Source organism: Mobula hypostoma, chromosome 18, assembly GCF_963921235.1.
Source record: "Mobula hypostoma chromosome 18, sMobHyp1.1, whole genome shotgun sequence".
Classification (NCBI taxonomy): domain Eukaryota; kingdom Metazoa; phylum Chordata; class Chondrichthyes; order Myliobatiformes; family Myliobatidae; genus Mobula; species Mobula hypostoma.
The window spans coordinates 2,904,238-2,922,500 of record NC_086114.1 but is presented as its reverse complement, the minus strand read 5'-3'; the positions used below and the strand labels follow the sequence as shown (position 1 = coordinate 2,922,500).

The following is an 18,263-nucleotide window of genomic DNA, read 5'->3' as shown; positions in this document are numbered from 1 at the left end:
TGTTAGTAGGGAAGTGGTGTTAGGTAAATTGAAGGGATTGAAGGCAGATAAATCCCCAGCACCAGATGGTCTGCATCCTAGAGTGCTTAAGGAAGTAGCCCAAGAAATAGTGGATGCATTGGTGATAATTTTTCAAAACTCGTTAGATTCTGGACTAGATCCTGAGGATTGGAGGGTTGCTAATGTAACCCCACTTTTTAAAAAAGGAGGGAGAGAGAAACCGGGGAATTATAGACCAGTTAGCCTAACGTCGGTGGTGGGGAAACTGCTGGAGTCAGTTATCAAGGATGTGATAACAGCACATTTGGAAAGCGGTGAAATGATCGGACAAAGTCAGCATGGATTTGTGAAAGGAAAATCATGTCTGACGAATCTCATAGAATTTTTTGAGGATGTAACTAGTAGAGTGGATAGGGGAGAACCAGTGGATGTGGTATATTTGGATTTTCAAAAGGCTTTTGACAAGGTCCCACACAGGAGATTAGTGTGCAAACTTAAAGCACACAGTATTGGGGGTAAGGTATTGGTGTGGGTGGAGAATTGGTTAGCAGACAGGAAGCAAAGAGTGGGAATAAACGGGACCTTTTCAGAATGGCAGGCGGTGACTAGTGGGGTACCGCAAGGCTCAGTGCTGGGACCCCAGTTGTTTACAATATATATTAATGACTTGGATGAGGGAATTAAATGCAGTATCTCCAAGTTTGCGGATGACACGAAGCTGGGTGGCAGTGTTAGCTGTGAGGAGGATGCTAAGAGGATGCAGGGTGACTTGGATAGGCTGAGTGAGTGGGCAAATTCATGGCAGATGCAATTTAATGTGGATAAATGTGAAGTTATCTACTTTGGTGGCAAAAACAGGAAAGCAGATTATTATCTGAATGGTGGCCGATTAGGAAAAGGGGAGGTGCAACGAGACCTGGGTGTCATTATACACCAGTCATTGAAAGTGGGCATGCAGGTACAGCAGGCGGTGAAAAAGGCGAATGGTATGCTGGCATTTATAGCGAGAGGATTCGAGTACAGGAGCAGGGAGGTACTACTGCAGTTGTACAAGGCCTTGGTGAGACCACACCTGGAGTATTGTGTGCAGTTTTGGTCCCCTAATCTGAGGAAAGACATCCTTGCCATAGAGGGAGTACAAAGAAGGTTCACCAGATTGATTCCTGGGATGGCAGGACTTTCATATGAAGAAAAACTGGATGAACTGGGCTTGTACTTGTTGGAATTTAGAAGGTTGAGGGGGGATCTGATTGAAACGTATAAAATCCTAAAGGGATTGGACAGGCTAGATGCAGGAAGATTGTTCCTGATGTTGGGGAAGTCCAGAACGAGGGGCCACAGTTTGAGGATAGAGGGGAAGTCTTTTAGGACCGAGATTAGGAAAAACTTCTTCACACAGAGAGTGGTGAATCTGTGGAATTCTCTGCCACAGGAAACAGTTGAGGCCAGTTCATTGGCTATATTTAAGAGGGAGTTAGATATGGCCCTTGTGGCTACGGGGGTCAGGGGGTATGGAGGGAAGGCTGGGGTGGGGTTCTGAGTTGGATGATCAGCCATGATCATAATAAATGGTGGTGCAGGCTCGAAGGGCCGAATGGCCTACTCCTGCACCTATTTTCTATGTTATTTATATGTTATTTACTTATTATTGTTTGTATTTAGTTTTTTTTCTATTGTTTTGCATATTGGATGTTTGTCAGTCGCTGTATGTAGTTTTTCATGGGTTTTTTTGTATTTCTTTATTCTACTGTGAATGCCCACATGAAAATGAATCTTGGTATATGGTGTATACGTTCTTTGATTATAAATTTACTTTGAACTTTGAACTGAAAATACATAAATACAGAATCTTCAAGCCAGCATTGCCACAACAAGTAATAACACAGTAGCTTAGTGGTTAGCATAACGCAATCACCGTGCTAGTGATTGTGGTCCCATTCTTGATGCTGGCTTGAGGAGTTTGGACGTTCTCCCTGTAGGTTTCCTCCGGGTGCTCCAGTTTCCTCCCACAGTCCAAAGGCGTATGTAGGAATGAATGGATTAATTGGTCTCGTGAGTGTAACTGATTGGCGTGGGCTCGTTAAGCTCGAAGGGCCTGTGACTGAGCTGTATCTCTGACTATAAAAGTCGTGTTATACTATTGCTTATCGCAGGCACGTCGGTTGTCATGTATTGACAAAAGTGAAGGAGATAGTTCATGGGACTTTGACACAAACTATAACAGATTTATCATTTGCTGCTGGGTCTTCATTTAATATAAAGCATGACAGCACAGGAACAGGCCCTTCAGCCCACAATATCTGTGCTAGCAATGGTGTCAATTTAAACTAATCCCACCCACCTGCCCCTCCAGTTACTGCCAGTCCATGTGTCAGTCTCAAAGCCTCTCAGATGTGGTCGTTTCTGCTTCAGCAATTAGGTTAGGGTTAAATCGGGGCTTGTTGGCTGTGGCTGGGTGACATGACCTGAGGAGCTGGAAGGGCCTATTCAGCATTTAATCTCTAAATAAAGAAATAAATTTCCCCATTTCACTTACCTATATCCCACAGTTTTTCACACTTCTGTCCTAGAAAATGTTTCTGGCCTTCTACCTTTTTATTGCTACTCATAATTTCATAAACCTCCATCTGGTCTGCTCTCAGCTTTCAAAGCTCCAGAAGAAACATCATCGAAGTGTGCCCAGTCTCTTCTCCTGGTTCGTGCTCTCGAATCCAGGCAGCATGCTGGTGAACCTCTCCAATTCCACATCCCTTCCGTAATGGAGTAGACAGAACTACAAACCACAGACGCAATATAACTTGCCAACCTTTATATTCAACCAACAAACGCAAGTGTACCACATGATCTTTACCACTGTCTACTGGTCTTATCTCTTTACAATTCAGGATCACATTTATTTCTTTATTTGTCACATGTACATCAATACATACAGTGGAATGGTTCATTTACGTTTACAACCAACATAGCATAAGGATGTGCCAGGGTAGCCCACAAGTGTACTCTCACATCGTTCAGCACAACACAATGATGACAACAAAACGACGACAACAACAACTAAACAACAAGACAATCCCCTCTCTCACCCACTCACCACTCTCTCTCTCACACACACACACACACACACCACACACACACACACACACACACACACACCTCCAACCCCAGGACAGCACTGCTTCCAGGTAACCAACTTCCATTCCTTGGCCCTGGACTCTGAAACTCGCTGACATCAGGCCTCTGACCTCCAGAAAGTCCATAACTTACTCCTGGAAACCCCTCTGTACATCACTGCTCCTTAAGGGTTCTGCTATTTACATACACTTTCCTTTGACCACCCAGTGTGCGGCTCCACGCACTTGTCTCGATTAAACTCCAGCTGCTATGCCTCCATCCACATTTCCAATTGATCCTTATCCTGCTGAATCTCTTGTCAACCTTGTTCACAACTCCATCAGCTTCTATGTCATCTGTAAACATGCGAATCAGCTCATCTTCATTTTTGTCCAAGTCATTTATATAAAAAACAACAGAGGTTCTGACGCTGATCCCTGTGGTACGCTGGCCACTGGCCACGGACCTGCAGTGGGAATAACACCCCTCCAGCACTACCCCCTGTCTTTGATGGCCAAGCCAACTTTGAACTCTGACTACCAAGCTTCCACAGATCCCATGTGCCTGGATCAGCCTGCTGTGACTAATCTTGTCTAATGCCTCATTAAAGTTCACGTAGACAACAACCACTGTCCTATCCTCTTCAATCATCTTCATAACTTATAAAATTTGTGGAAATTACTAAGATATGACCTCCCCACACAACGCCACAAGACATGATAAATGGGAGAAAGATTAGTTTCAACCAGACCCTGTACATAGTCCGATTACCTGCCTCTTCAAAGCCCTGGAATGAGCCTCACATGAGATGGAGAGAAATCTATAGCAGAATACGTTGCAATGAGAACATGGTAGGAGGGAGCTATTGAAGTTTTCTGTTAGAAAGCACACAGCTGTTGAAAAGCCTGGTGATGGAGAGATATTTCATCTGTACAAGGCAGATGGATTTTGCTTTGTCTCAAACTGTCAAGCCTGTTCCCAGCAGGAGGAGGGTAGGAAATATGGTCACACGTCGCCATCTAGTGTTGGACAGATCATTAACGTCTGGTGCCATGATCACACACCGTGTTATAGGACCTCTACAGATTTAAAACATACTTTATTTGTTCTGTTTAAGTTATTATTTAATTCTTTGTTGGAATTGCATTTACAACTCACCCATCATTTACTTTTCAGAAAAGATTTATAGGGGTTTAGCAACAGTAGAGGGTTTGAGTTATAAGGAGAGGTTGGACAGACTAGGTTTTCATTCCTTGGAACGTTGGAGAATGAGGGGCGACCCTGTAGGAATGTTAAAAGGCATAGAAAAATGTAGAAAAAGTAGATGGCTATAATCTTTTCCCCAGGGTATGGGAGTTCAAAACTAGGGGACACAGATTTCAGGTGAAAGGGGAAGATTTAAAAGGGACCTGAGGGGCAACTTGTTCACTCAGAGGGTGATGACTAAATGGAACAAGCTGCCAGAGGAAGTGGTTGAAGTGGGTACAAAGGCATTATTTCTGAACCACTTGGATAGGTACATGACGAGGCAGGGTTTAGTGGGATCTTGGCCGAATGCAGGAAATCGGGACGTATGAGTTGGGCACTGTTGTCAGCAGGGAACGGTCGGGCTGAAGGGCTATATCTGCGCTATATTGCTCTGTGACTTTGTGACTCCAGTTTCTCTGTAGTGTCAGTGTTGGAAGTCCGAACCATCGTTGTCCTTGTTGGGGTAATGGTGCCTCCATGAATGGATAACCAGAATAATCTCCATCATGTTATGTGGTTTCCGGCCTCTTGTTTGTGATCTGAGAATATAAACAACCTCCAGTTCCAATAAATGTCAGCATTGGATCAAGGTGTAACCCAGAGGGAACCCAATCCTCACCCTGAGAGTCAAGAGCTTCCCTCTGGAAGCTGAATCTTTGCTTGAAGGTCAGTTCCTTCAAGTATATATATATATATTGCTATATTTATACTCTTATTCTTGGTTGGGCAACTGTAATGAAAATCAATTTCCCTCGGGATCAATAAAGTATGACTATGACTATGACTAGTTCCATTGATCTAGACGAAGCCTCAGATGAGTTTAGTTGATTAGAGGAAGAAAGTACAAAGTAAATTTATTATCAACTTACGACCATATACTACCCTGAGATCCATTTTCTTGTGGGCCTTCACACTAGAACAAAGAAATACAATAGAATAAATGAAAGACTACACACAAGAAAGACTGACAAACAACTAATGTGCAAAAGAAGACAAACTGTGCAAATAAAAAATAAATAATATTGTGAACATGTCTGGTAGGGTCCTTGAAAGTGAGTCTGTAGGTTGTGGAATCAGCTGTGTTGAGGTGAGTGAAGTTATCCGCACTGGTTCAGGAGCCTGATGGTTGAAGGGTAATAGCTGTTATTAAATCATAATTAATGACTTGTCTTCTGTCCACTTAACACCCAGTGCTCCTCAGCGTTGGAACTGTTACTGCAGTTGAAGGGCAGTTCACTAAACTGGCTGTTTACTTGCTGTGAGTATATGAATGAACTTCTATCAGTTCAAGGTTTTCTTGTTTGTGTCAGTAATATGTGAAAGATTAAAAGGTTAACACTGCTTTTTTTGTTAAGATTTGCAGCAGCAGTGCTTGCGATTTTGGAGGGCCCGTATTTTATTGACATTATTCTTGCCCATCGTTGCCCGTAAGTAAAAGTTCACTTACTTCAGAGACTTCATTGGTCCCAATGCTTCATGTGGCCCCCAATAACAGGAACTAACCTTGGCATGGATCATAATTTCCCAGGAAGGATTATAAACAAGATGAAGCTTCTGCAGCTGGGATCTTGGACTCGATCTCCTCTCTGCTGTTGATTAACCACTCGCTCGTCACATGAAACTATCCCAGCAACTTGAACTCACCAGACTTGAGTTCAGAGTGGTCTGCATCATGCCTCTCCTGTAAATTGGGAATGACAGAAAATGTAAAGATTGTCAAAAATTATATTCGGATTATATGTCTTCGGAGTTCTGGATAAAGCCCCTGTTTATATTTGCAGCTAAGAGTCTGGCAAACAGGATGGAGGGAAGATATCCTCGCTACCTTAGGGGGAATAGAGGGAAGAAATCCCCTCGGTCTTTGTTTAATCTGAACATTTCCCATGCTTATCGATTATTTTCTCTTGTCCCAGCTTCTCAAATGCACACAGATGGACAAGTGCCCTCTAATCTTTCTAAGTTTAATAATTTCCGAAATAGACAACTGAACCTTAAGCTCAGCGTGTCCTCGATGAGAAATGTCACCCACCCTCTCCGTGGAGTCACTGGACTCTTGGGCAATCTTACTACCTCCAGTACTGTGCAGAAGTCTCAGGTATACTTTATACATAGCTAGAGTGTCTAAGACTTTTGCACAGTACTATATATTATGACTTTCCAGTTACCAAATAACACTTAATACTACTGAGCTAAGTGCTCTTAGTTCTGTTTCCCGACCACCTTCCTACTTTAACCAATATAAGAGTACTGTGCCAATGCTCAGTCACCCTTGCTATATATACATGCCTAAGGCTTTTGGACAGTAATGCTCTGTACAATAACAATTGCTAGCTTCCCACATGCTAAAAATTTACTGTGAAAAGATGTGCCAGTAGTTTGTAAACACACAGCAAGTGAGCAGAGAAATATACTTATACTTATACTTTATACTCTATTGTCGCCAAACAATTAGTACTAGAACATACAATCATCACAGCGATATTTGATTCTGCACTTCCCGCTCCCTGGATTACAAATATTAAATATTTAAAATAGTAAAAATTAGTAAATATTAAAAATTTAAATTATAAATCATAAATAGAAAATAGAAAAATGGAAAGTAAGGTAGTGCAAAAAAACCAAGAGGCAGGTCTGGATATTTGCAGGGTACGGCCCAGATGCGGGTCAGGATCCGTTCAGCAATCTTATCACAGTTGGAAAGAAGCTGTTCCCAAATCTGGCTGTACGAGTCTTCAAGCTCCTGAGCCTTCTCCCGGAGGGAAGAGGGACGAAAAGTGTGTTGGCTGGGTGAGTTGTGTCCTTGATTATCCTGGCAGCACTGATCCAACAGTGTGCAGTGTAAAGTGAGTCCATGGATGGGAGATTGGTTTGTGTGATGTGCTGCGCCATGTTCACAACCTTCTGCGGCTTCTTTCGGTCTTGGACAGGACAACTTCCATAGCAGGTTGTGATGCACCCTAGAAGAATGCTTTCTACGGTACATCGATAAAAATTAATAGGGTTTTAGGGGGCAGGCCAAATTTCTTTAGTTTTCTCAGGAAGTAAAGGCGCTGGTGGGCCTTCTTGGCAGTGAACTCTGCTTGGTTGGACCAAGTCAGGTCATTTGTGAGATTGACCCTGAGGAACTTAAAGCTTTTGACCTGTTCCACTTGCGCACCACCGATGTAAATTGGGTCGTATTTCATTTCTGGAGGAAGATTATAGCTCCGATGTTTGTGGTACTAATGAACCTGCATATTACACATTGGAGTGAAAATTGTTCACAGTAAAACATATGTTAAAATCCAGTAGCAAGAAAAAGCTGTTCTGATATGTTATCCCTTCTCCACTATCACCAATAGATTCAAAATTCTGCATTTACCCTTGTAACGAAAATAGTTTTACAAATTGTTCTTTGCTAATTCAGCAGCAAGAGATATCCTCAAGCAAAGGAGGCAGTGTACTGTATTCAAGTGAAAATCATAGAGTCATAGAATACTACAGTGCAGAAACAGGCCCTTCAGCCCATCTAGTCTGCGCTGAACTGTTATTTAGTCAAGTCCCATCGACCTGCATCTGGACCGCAGCTCTTCATACTCCTCCCATCCAAGTACCTATCCAAGTGTTCCCTTCTCTCAAACGTTGAAATTGAAGCCACATCCACCACCTCACTGGCAGCTCATTCCACACTCGCACCACTCCCCGAGTGAAGAGGCTCCCCCTCAAAAGAGGCTTCTCCTTAAAAAGTTCACCTTTCGTCCCCAAGCCATGACCTCCAGTTTATAAGAATTTACTTTATTAAGAGTTAGATAAATAAAGACTTAAAAATGAATATTAAAATAGCAAAGGGGATAAAATAAAACATCAGCTAATGACTAAGGCACTCCATGGAGACTGAAAAGGGCCTCCCAGTACCACTCTCTTGTCGGTCCTTGTCGAGTATCAGGTATTTCCATCACTGCCTCTGGAAAGTCCACATGTTTTTTAACAGCAGCTCACACAAGGTGACACACATGTGGAAGAAGTTGGGCTCTGTCCAACACTCCCTTCTGATTCTGCGTTCTTTCCTTGTGCCATGAACATCATCATCTTGAGTCTAGGATGCCACCGTTTGAATTCCATTTCCCAGTTGAGCACTTTGCAAGCTCACTCCCCCAGCAAATGTGGTCCACACTCCAGACAGATGGAACCATCTGTCAGCACTTCCCCTCTTTCCCTTCCCCTCTCTCGATGTCCTTGTCTTTATCTCCAGCCCAGGAGAAGATTCCTTCTTGCAGAAAAAAATTGCCCCTTTTATACCCTTTAAGATCCCTCCAAAAATCTAACATTAATTTTTGCCCCAGTACTTTTCCAAACAATGTGTTTCTCTAGACTGGAACTCACACTAATTTCTTTAAAAGCAGCTGTGGGTTGACTCCCTCGTACTTTCTCATAACATTCCCACGTCCCAGACTGATAGCACTTTGTCTTACAAATTTCCAGTTTGTGTTACACATTTTAGCATACACCAAGGAGGAATTAAATTTAATTCTTTCCTTACAACCCTTTTAGCTACGTATTTCAGACAGCAGACAGCAAGGTTTGGAACATGTGGAAGAAAGCTGTCCGTCCCAATGGATTTCAGAAGTTCCTCACGTTCATCTTTCTGTCTGTGGCTTGCTTCTTGCACCCAGTTCTGATCTGGCATGCGACCATTCCAGGTGAGTGGATTACTCAGTGAGTCATCAGCTTGTCAGTAGTTTCCTTGGTCCCTCTGGCCCCACCGCATTCAGTCTGGTTCACAGCAGAAGGGGAAGGGCAGGAGGGCATGGTATTACTGTGTGCTGTGGTAGCAAGGTTTGTGATGGGTCATCCTGGAAGCAACAATCGATCCATGTGTCTGAGACCAGTGAAGGGGTAGAGTAAAGTAACTGGTGGAAATGTACATAATTCACAACCACCGACTTCGAGCTGGCATTTCACCCTAAGAGGCCGTTCTGACATGAAGACATAATTACAGAAGGGGGTTTTACTGCACTTCGTGTTCAGCTTTTTGAAGTTCAATAAATGAGTTGTACATTTCTTTTCTTAAACATTAAATGCCTGGTTGTTTTATTTGTGAAAATTTAGAAAGGGACCAACTAGTCACTTACTCCAATTCGATACTAATCCCATTTCTCTCCACCTTCCCATCAGCTGCCCCCAGAATCAATCACTCACATACATGGCACAGTTTACAGTGGCCAGTTAACCCACCGGCCCTGCATGCCTTCGCAATGTTGGAGTAAACCAGAGCAACCAGGGATAACCCACGTGGTCACAGGGAGAACTGCAGAGACAACTCTCTAACCTCCGAGTTCTCTTCTTGCACAGTTTACCAGGAAGCTGCGTCAATCTCATAGAGAGCCTGTCTTAGGAGGATAGTTTGAGTGAGCTCAGGCTTTTCTCTTTGGAGTGAAGGAGAATGAGGTGACGATAGAGGTGTACAAGATAATGAAAGGCAGAGATCGAGTGGATAACCAGGGACATTTGTCCGAGGGCGGAAATGGATGATAGGAGGGGACATAATTTTAAGGTGATTTTAAGTAAGTATAGGGGCGAAGTCAGAGGTAATTTATTTTACACAGAGTGGTGAATATGTGGAACAGCCTCCCAGAGATGGTGGTAGGTGCAAATACATTTGGGATATTTAAGAGACTTTTAGATAGGCACAAGGATGATAGAAAAATGAAGGGTTATGTGGGAGGGATGGGTTAGATTGATCTTGGAGTAGGTTAAAAGGATGGCACAATGCTGTGGGCCAAAGGCCTTGTACTGTGCTGTGCTAGGTTCTACATAACACAGAATGGAAAGTTTTGTGCTGATTAGTGTGAGGAACGTCAGGAATCTGACAATTCCCATCTCTCTCCAGGTACAATGTTGATAGTCAGTGGCCTCGCCTACTTTGTGCTCAACCTGAGGAAAAAGTTTCAAGTGAAGATCAATGAGGGGCCGGGCAACAGGAGGCACCCCCAAGACTATGCCACTGCCGTGGTCATCTCAGAGGCTGGGGACATGGAGCAGATGTACAGCTTTCACCAGCACTCTGGGAAGAGAAGCCTAGCCTTGATAAACCACTTGCGAAGTATCTTCCGACTTGGCGCTGGGAGGCCTCCAGCCAGTGAAGCCACCCCGAGCTTTCAGGACAGCTCTGCCCTCTCCCCAGCCGGGAGCTTCATGAGTAAAGGGCCAGCGTTTGAGGAGCGTGCTGCCGGAATGATCCTGTCTGAGCCTGGCCAAGTTGAGGAGCCCGAGCCAGAGGAGACCACATCCGACAAAGCCCAGATAATACCCAAGTGAGAGTGTACTCTTAGACCGAGTCAAACCCCCTCCGGGTACAGTGCTCGGAGTGTTTCTCAGTTTATGGGTTTACCTTCCTGGAGAACCTTCTGGAATTCAGGTGCTGCATCCACGGATGTACTTTCTGAGTTGCAGTCACTGCTATCATGTGCACCGTAACCTCCCTGCAATCAGCAGCAACTTGACCAGGCTGGACGTATTTTATAATGTGAATTGAAGAATGAATATTGGTCACAAAACCATGAAACATGAATGCTACTGGATGTTACACCGAGTGGGGCTTCGATCTGTGTCCCATTTGATAGACAAGGCAGCAATCAATACAAACTACCTCTGAGACAAGTGGAGACCGATGTCTGCTGACACTAGAAGTGTGATGGTCGTTGTGTTGTGACATCCCTGCCGATGTTCGGGAGATGATGGACAAGTACCAAGCAGACCGTTCAAGATCGCGATTGATTTACCACGTGTACATCAAAACATTCAGTGAAATGCCCATTTGTGTCAACAACTGACACAACTGAAGGACGTGCTGAGGACAGCCCAGGAGTGCCAACACACCTGCCCGCTATGCTTCCAGAACAACACAGAACACAACAACAACAACACTCCTCCCACCCTCACAAAAGCCTTTATCCCCGGGACAAACCATTTTCTTATAGGCCTCAGCCCTGCAGACATTGGGGTTTGACTTGTCTGGAGATTCACAGACTCAGCCCTATCAAAGGGCCTGGAACACCAGACTCCCAATTTCAATGGAAGATTCCCATCAGGGAGAGATAAGAGTTGGGGTCAGGTTGCCATCTTGCTCTGGAGGTCAATAGACTGGCAATAGTAGAGCGCAAACAACATTGAGAAGCTGGACAAAGGGAGTTCATGCCCTGATGGAATGTCAGGAGAAAATTCCTTCTGGTTGCAGTCTGTAATGATATGGGCCTGATTTGTGAATGCAGGTGTAACCTGGCCACACTGAAAGAAAGCAAATTAACGTCTCCTCGATGGGTTTTCATTGTCTGTTGAGGAACATGAATGGGTGGGAGTTCAACATGGACATCATGTTAGTTTGTTCATTGTGTTCATTGTCAACATTATGGGGTTAGAGGGTTGTGTGTGTGCACTGGGGTTGGGGACTGTGTGTGTGCACTGGGTTAGAGGAGTGTGTGTGTGTACACTGGGGCTAGAGGAGTGTGTGTGTGCACTGGGGTTAGAGGATTGTGTGTGTGTACACTAGGGTTAGAGGTGTGTGTGTGCACTGGGTTAGGGGACTGTGTGTGCACTGGGTTAGAGGAGTGTGTGTGTGCACTGGGGTTAGAGGACTGTGTGTGTGTGCACTGGCTTTAGGGGACTGTGTGTGCACTGGGTTAGAGGATTGTGCGTGTGTGCACTGGGGTCAGGGGACTGTGTGTGTCCACTGGGTTAGAGGAGTGTGTGTGTGCACTGGGTTAGAGGACTGTGTGTGTGCACTGGGTTAGAGGACTGTGTGTGTGTGCACTGGGGTCAGGGGACTGTGTGTGCACTGGGTTAGAGGATTGTGTGTCTGTGCACTGGGTTAGAGGAGTGTGTGTGTGTGCACTGGGGTCAGGGGACTGTGTGTGCACTGGGTTAGAGGACTGTGTGTCTGTGCACTGGGTTAGAGGAGTGTGTGTGTGCACTGGGTTAGAGGAGAGTGTGTGAGAACTGGGTTAGAGGAGTGTGTGTCTGGGCACTGGGGTTACAGGAGTGTGTGTGTGCGCACTGGGTTAGAGGAGTGTCTGCACTGGGGTTAGAGGACTGTGTGTGCACTGGGGTTAGAGGATTGTGTGTGTGTACACTGGGGTTAGAGGAGTGTGTGCGTGTGCACTGGGTTAGGGGACTGTGTGTGCACTGGGTTAGAGGAGTGTGTGTGTGCACTGGGGTTAGAGGACTGTGTGTGTGTGTGCACTGGGGTTAGAGGACTGTGTGTGTGTGTGCACTGGGGTTAGGGGACTGTGTGTGCACTGGGTTAGAGGATTGTGCGTGTGTGCACTGGGGTTAGAGGAGTGTGTGTGTCCACTGGGTTAGAGGAGAGTGTGTGTGCACAGGGTTAGAGGACTGTGTGTGTGTGCACTGGGGTCAGGGGACTGTGTGTGCACTGGGTTAGAGGATTGTGTGTCTGTGCACTGGGTTAGAGGAGTGTGTGTGTGTGTGCACTGGGTTCAGGGGACTGTGTGTGCACTGGGTTAGAGGACTGTGTGTCTGTGCACTGGGTTAGAGGAGTGTGTGTGTGTGCACTGGGTTAGAGGAGTGTGTGTGTGCACTGGGTTAGAGGAGAGTGTGTGAGAACTGAGTTAGAGGAGTGTGTGTGAGAACTGGGTTAGAGGAGTGTGTGTCTGGGCACTGGGGTTACAGGAGTGTGTGTGTGCGCACTGGGTTAGAGGAGTGTCTGCACTGGGGTTAGAGGACTGTGTGTGCACTGGGGTTAGAGGATTGTGTGTGTGTGCACTGGGGTTAGAGGACTGTGTGTGCACTGGGGTTAGAGGAGTGTGTGTGTGTACACTGGGGTTAGAGGAGTGTGTGCGTGTGCACTGGGTTAGGGGACTGTGTGTGCACTGGGTTAGAGGAGTGTGTGTGTGCACTGGGGTTAGAGGACTGTGTGTGTGTGTGCACTGGGGTTAGGGGACTGTGTGTGCACTGGGTTAGAGGATTGTGCGTGTGTGCACTGGGGTTAGAGGAGTGTGTGTGTGCACTGGGTTAGAGGAGAGTGTGTGTGCACTGGGTTAGAGGACTGTGCGTGTGTGCACTGGGGTTAGAGGAGAGTGTGTGTGCACTGGGTTAGAGGAGTGTGTGTGTGCACTGGGGTTAGAGGAGTGTGTGTGTGCACTGGGGTTAGAGGACTGTGCGTGTGTGCACTGGGGTTAGAGGAGAGTGTGTGTGCACTGGGGTTAGAGGAGAGTGTGTGTGCACTGGGGTTAGAGGAGTGTGTGTGTGTGCACTGGGGTTAGAGGAGTGTGTGTGTGTGTACTGGGGTTAGGGGACTGTGTGTGCACTGGAGTTAGAGGAGTGTGTGTGTGCGCACTGGGGTTAGGGGACTGTGTGTGCACTGGGTTAGAGGATTGTGCGTGTGTGTGCACTGGGGTTAGAGGAGTGTGTGTGTGTGCACTGGGGTTAGAGGAGAATGTGTGTGCACTGGGTTAGAGGAGTGTGTGTGTGTGTGCACTGGGTTAGAGGAGTGTGTGTGTGCACTGGGTTAGAGGAGTGTGTGTGTGTGCACTGGGTTAGAGGAGTGTGTGTGTGTGTACTGGGGTTAGAGGAGTGTGTGTGTGCGCACTGGGTTAGAGGAGAGTGTGGGTGCACTGGGTTAGAGGAGAGTGTGTGCGTGCACTGGGGTTAGGGGACTGTGTGTGCACTGGGTTAGAGGATTGTGTGTGTGTGTGCACTGGGGTTAGGGGACTGTGTGTGCACTGGGGTTAGAGGGGACTGTGTGTGCACTGGGGGTAGAGGACTGTGTGTCTGTGCACTGGGTTAGAGGAGTGTGTGTGTGCACTGGGGTTAGAGGAGTGTGTGTGTGTGCACTGGGGTTAGAGGAGTGTGTGTGCACTGGAGTTAGAGGAGAGTGTGTGTGCACTGGGTTAGAGGAGTGTGTGTGTGCACTGGGTTAGAGGAGTGTGTGTCTGGGCACTGGGGTTAGGGGACTGTGTGTGCACTGGGTTAGAGGATTGTGCGTGTGTGTGCACTGGGGTTAGAGGATTGTGCGTGTGTGTGCACTGGGGTTAGGGGATTGTGCGTGTGTGTGCACTGGGGTTAGAGGATTGTGCGTGTGTGTGCACTGGGGTTAGAGGAGTGTGTGTGTGTGTGCACTGGGGTTAGGGGACTGTGTGTGCACTGGGGTTAGAGGGGACTGTGTGTGCACTGGGGTTAGAGGACTGTGTGTCTGTGCACTGGGTTAGAGGAGAATGTGTGTGCACTGGGTTAGAGGAGTGTGTGTGTGCACTGGGTTAGAGGAGTGTGTGTCTGGGCACTGGGGTTAGAGGAGTGTGTGTGTGCACTGGGGTTAGAGGACTGTGATGTGTGCACTGGGGTTAAAGGATTGTGTGTGTGTGCACTGGGTTAAAGGACTGTGTGTGCACTGGGGTTAGAGGAGTGTGTGTGCACTGGGGTTAGGGTATCGTGTATGTGCACTGGGGTTAGAGGACTGTATATGCGCACTGGGGTTAGAGGAGTGTGTGTGCACTGGGGTTAGGGTATCGTGTACGTGCACTGGGGTTAGAGGACTGTACATGCGCACTGGGGTTAGAGTATTGTGTATGTGCACTGTGGTTAGAGGAGAGTGTATGTGCACTGGATTCGAGGATTGTGTGTGTGCACCGGGTTAGAGAAGTGAGTGTGTGTGAGCACTGGGTTAGAGGACTGTGTGTGTACTGGGTTAGCGGTGTGTGTGTGTGCACTGGTGGGAGAGAGGGAGGTGAGGGAGGGAGCTACGGGGCTTGTTTTGTTGTTGTTTTGTTGCTTGTTGTGTTTTGTGTTCTTCTACCAAGTATCGTGGACACGCTGTGTTGGCACCACAATGCAAAGTGACTCTTGCTGTCTGCGCCCAGCACACTCTTGTGTGTTGGTTGTTAACGCAACCGACACATTTCACTGTATGTTTTGATATACACATGATAAATAAACTTGAATTTTGAATCTTGAATCTTAGACCATAAGAATTAGGCCATTTGGCCCATCGAGTCTGCTCCGCCACCTCATCATGTCTGGTCCATGTGTCTCTCAGCCCCAATCTCCCGCCTTTCTCCATATCCCTTCATGCCCTGACTGAGCAAGAATCTATCAACCTCTACCTCTATCTTGATCCTTTGTGTTTCCTCTCCCTATGCCAAGCTCACTTACCACTTTCCCTGGAAAGCAAGCACTTCCCACCGGTAAAGAAGGAATTGCTCTTGTTCTTGTTATTGCCTTGTTCTGCCCTTGGTGGTGGAGGGCTGGGGTACAGTTAAAGGTCTCCCGGATCTCAGTAACTTGATCAGAGATCATCCACACTGAACATAAACTAGATACGATCTTTGTTCATGTGATATTTTATTACAAACACACTTATAGCTGCTTTTTGTTTAATTGAGAACCTGATGGAAGATTCTCTGGATGGTACACTTTACCAAAATGGGTATGCTTTTCTCAGAAAACGCACTTCACCTGCTGGTATTTGCTGCCAAAACTCTACCAGGTCCTCACAAATCAATCTCAGCCTGGCCAAGGTCCAAGGGGATCTAAATTGAACTTGGAATGTTCCCAATGGGACTTCGATGACTTCACACATCTCCTGGGATGTATTCCTTACAGGCACAGACACACTCCTGACAACCAGCACAGACGGATACAGACACACACACACACACACACACATATATATATATACACACACACACATATATATATACACACACACACTCACACACACACACACACACACACACACACACACACACACTCACACACACGCACCAGGGGACAGGGAGAGAGACTGTTAAAGAATCAGAATCAGACTTATTGTCATCAGATTTATTCTGTGGCTGCAGTACAGTGCACGAAGTAAAAATACTATAACTTACAATAAGAGATATGTATTAAAATTTAAATTAAATTTTAATATTATATTTTAAAGGTTAAGATTAGCTTTATTTGTCACATGTACATCAAAACATCGATACACACAGTGAAATGTGTCATTTACGTCAGCGACCGATACAGTCTGAGGATGTGTTGGGGGCAGCCCGCCAGTGTTGTCATGTCAATCATAACCGGTCCATCTCTGGAACGCCGGAGGAAACAAGAGCACCCAGAGGAAACAAAAGCACCCGGAGGCAACCAGAGCACCCGGAGGACATCAGAGCACTTGGAGGGAAATCAGAGCACCCAGAGGAAATCAGAGCACCCAGAGGAAACTCACAGGCTCCTTGGTGAAAACATCCAGACTCCATATGGACAGTGGCGGGAATTGATCCCCAATCGCTAGCACTGATAAACATTATGCTCACCACTATGGTCCAGTGTCAAACCAATTTACCGCAGCTGCCCGCATTGTGGCCACATCGGGTGGGGGTGGGATTCTCTGCTTTGGGAGGTGGCTGTTGTGGGAGAGAGGGGCCCGTTGAAAGAGCCTGGAAGGGGGCTGCATGTCCTCGGGGACCGAGACCCTCTGCACGTGGAGTGATCCTGTCCCAGGCAGGTTGCATGGGGCTGACCTGCTCTCCTTGGTTCCACAGGCAGAGTAACAGGTGAGACGGGGTGGGTGAGGAGTTGGGGACAGGGTTAGTTTGCTGGTGTGTTAGATGAATGGGAGTTGTTTTCACTGCCAGCTGACCACATGACACACAGGCCCATGACCACGGGCTTTGGAGATGAGAGCATCTCTTGGCTGTTCCGTCTCCGTGAGAGAAGCATCTCAGTCAGGGAGGCCTTTCCACAATGTGAGGGGGGTGTGCAGTTACAGGGTGATGTCCCCAGTGACTCTCCTCCCACCCTCCGCTCCACACACCATCCCCTGGGCTCCATCTCCCCACGCTGATCCCCTGATCCTGGCGACAGTTTGCAGGAGTCTGTGGAGTAATGATGGGGTCTTTGGGCACAGAAGTGCCAGGGGAGATCTGTGGCTCACAGTCAATCTCTCAGTGTGGTGGAGCACAGGGAAAGGAGATGCTCCTTCACTCCAGTGCTGATCCCAGGGTGAGGCAGATCACTCCCTCCCTCTGCTCCTCCCTGCTGTCAGTCCCACAGGGGAGGTTCACTCCTTCCCTCTGCATTTCCGCGCTGTCACTCCCACAGGGTGAGGTAGATCACTCCCTCCCTCTGCATTTCCGTGCTGTCACTCCCACAGGGTGATGTTCACTCGTTTCCTCTGCTTTCACTCCCACAGGGTGAGGTAGATCACTCCCTCCCTCTGCTCCTCCCCACAGTCACTCCCAGAGGGTGAAGTTCACTAGTATTTTTTTTTTCTTTTCCATTCTCCCTCTCCTCTTTTTCTATTTCCTATTCTGGCCTCTTAGTACTTCTTGTCACCTACCTATCACCTCTGCCGGGGCCCCTCCTCCTTCCCTTTCTCCTATGGTCCACTCTCCTCTCCTACCCAATTTCTTTTCCTCCAAACCTTTACCTTTCCCGTCTGCCTGGCTTCACCTATCACCTTCCAGCCTGTCTTCAATCCCCTTCCCCTCCTTTTAATTTCGACATTTCCCCCACCACCCACCCACACCCCTCCCACCTTCCCTTGCAGTTCTGATGAGGGGTCTTGGCCTGAAACGCTGACTGTTTATGCATTTCCGTAGATGCTGCCTGACCTGCCGAGCCCTCCAGAATGTTCTGTGTGTGAGCTGTTAATGGACAAGGGTTTTCTGCTAACCTGGGGACTGACTTTACAGTCACCAGCACTGATGGGGAGAGTGTCACAGTGATGGGGAGAGTGTCACAATGATGGGAGAGTGTCACACTGATGGGGGGAGTGTCACAATGATGGGAGAGTGTCACACTGATGGGGAGAGCGTCACAGTGATGGGGAGAGTGTCACAATGATGGGAGAGTGTCACACTGATGGGGAGAGTGTCACACTGATGGGGGGAGTGTCACAATGATGGGAGAGTGTCACAGTGATGGGAGAG

The 18,263-nt window shown here is 47.0% G+C and overlaps 1 protein-coding gene across 2 annotated transcripts in view; it reads left to right on the top strand.

Moving 5' to 3' along the window:
- The window catches only part of tmem72 (transmembrane protein 72), a 35,379-nt gene extending 19,026 nt beyond the window's left edge, over nucleotides 1–16,353 (top strand). The window contains exons 3-6 of one of the 2 annotated variants that reach the window (XM_063070321.1): nucleotides 5,551–5,617; nucleotides 5,715–5,786; nucleotides 8,890–9,038; nucleotides 10,229–16,353. In XM_063070321.1, coding sequence (XP_062926391.1) covers nucleotides 5,551–5,617; nucleotides 5,715–5,786; nucleotides 8,890–9,038; nucleotides 10,229–10,656 — 716 coding nt within the window. In that variant the 3' untranslated portion in view covers nucleotides 10,657–16,353. The remainder of the gene's footprint in view (nucleotides 1–5,550; nucleotides 5,618–5,714; nucleotides 5,787–8,889; nucleotides 9,039–10,228) is intronic. The other variant, XM_063070320.1, reaches the window with a different exon arrangement.
- The last annotated feature ends 1,910 nt before the right edge of the window (nucleotides 16,354–18,263 follow it).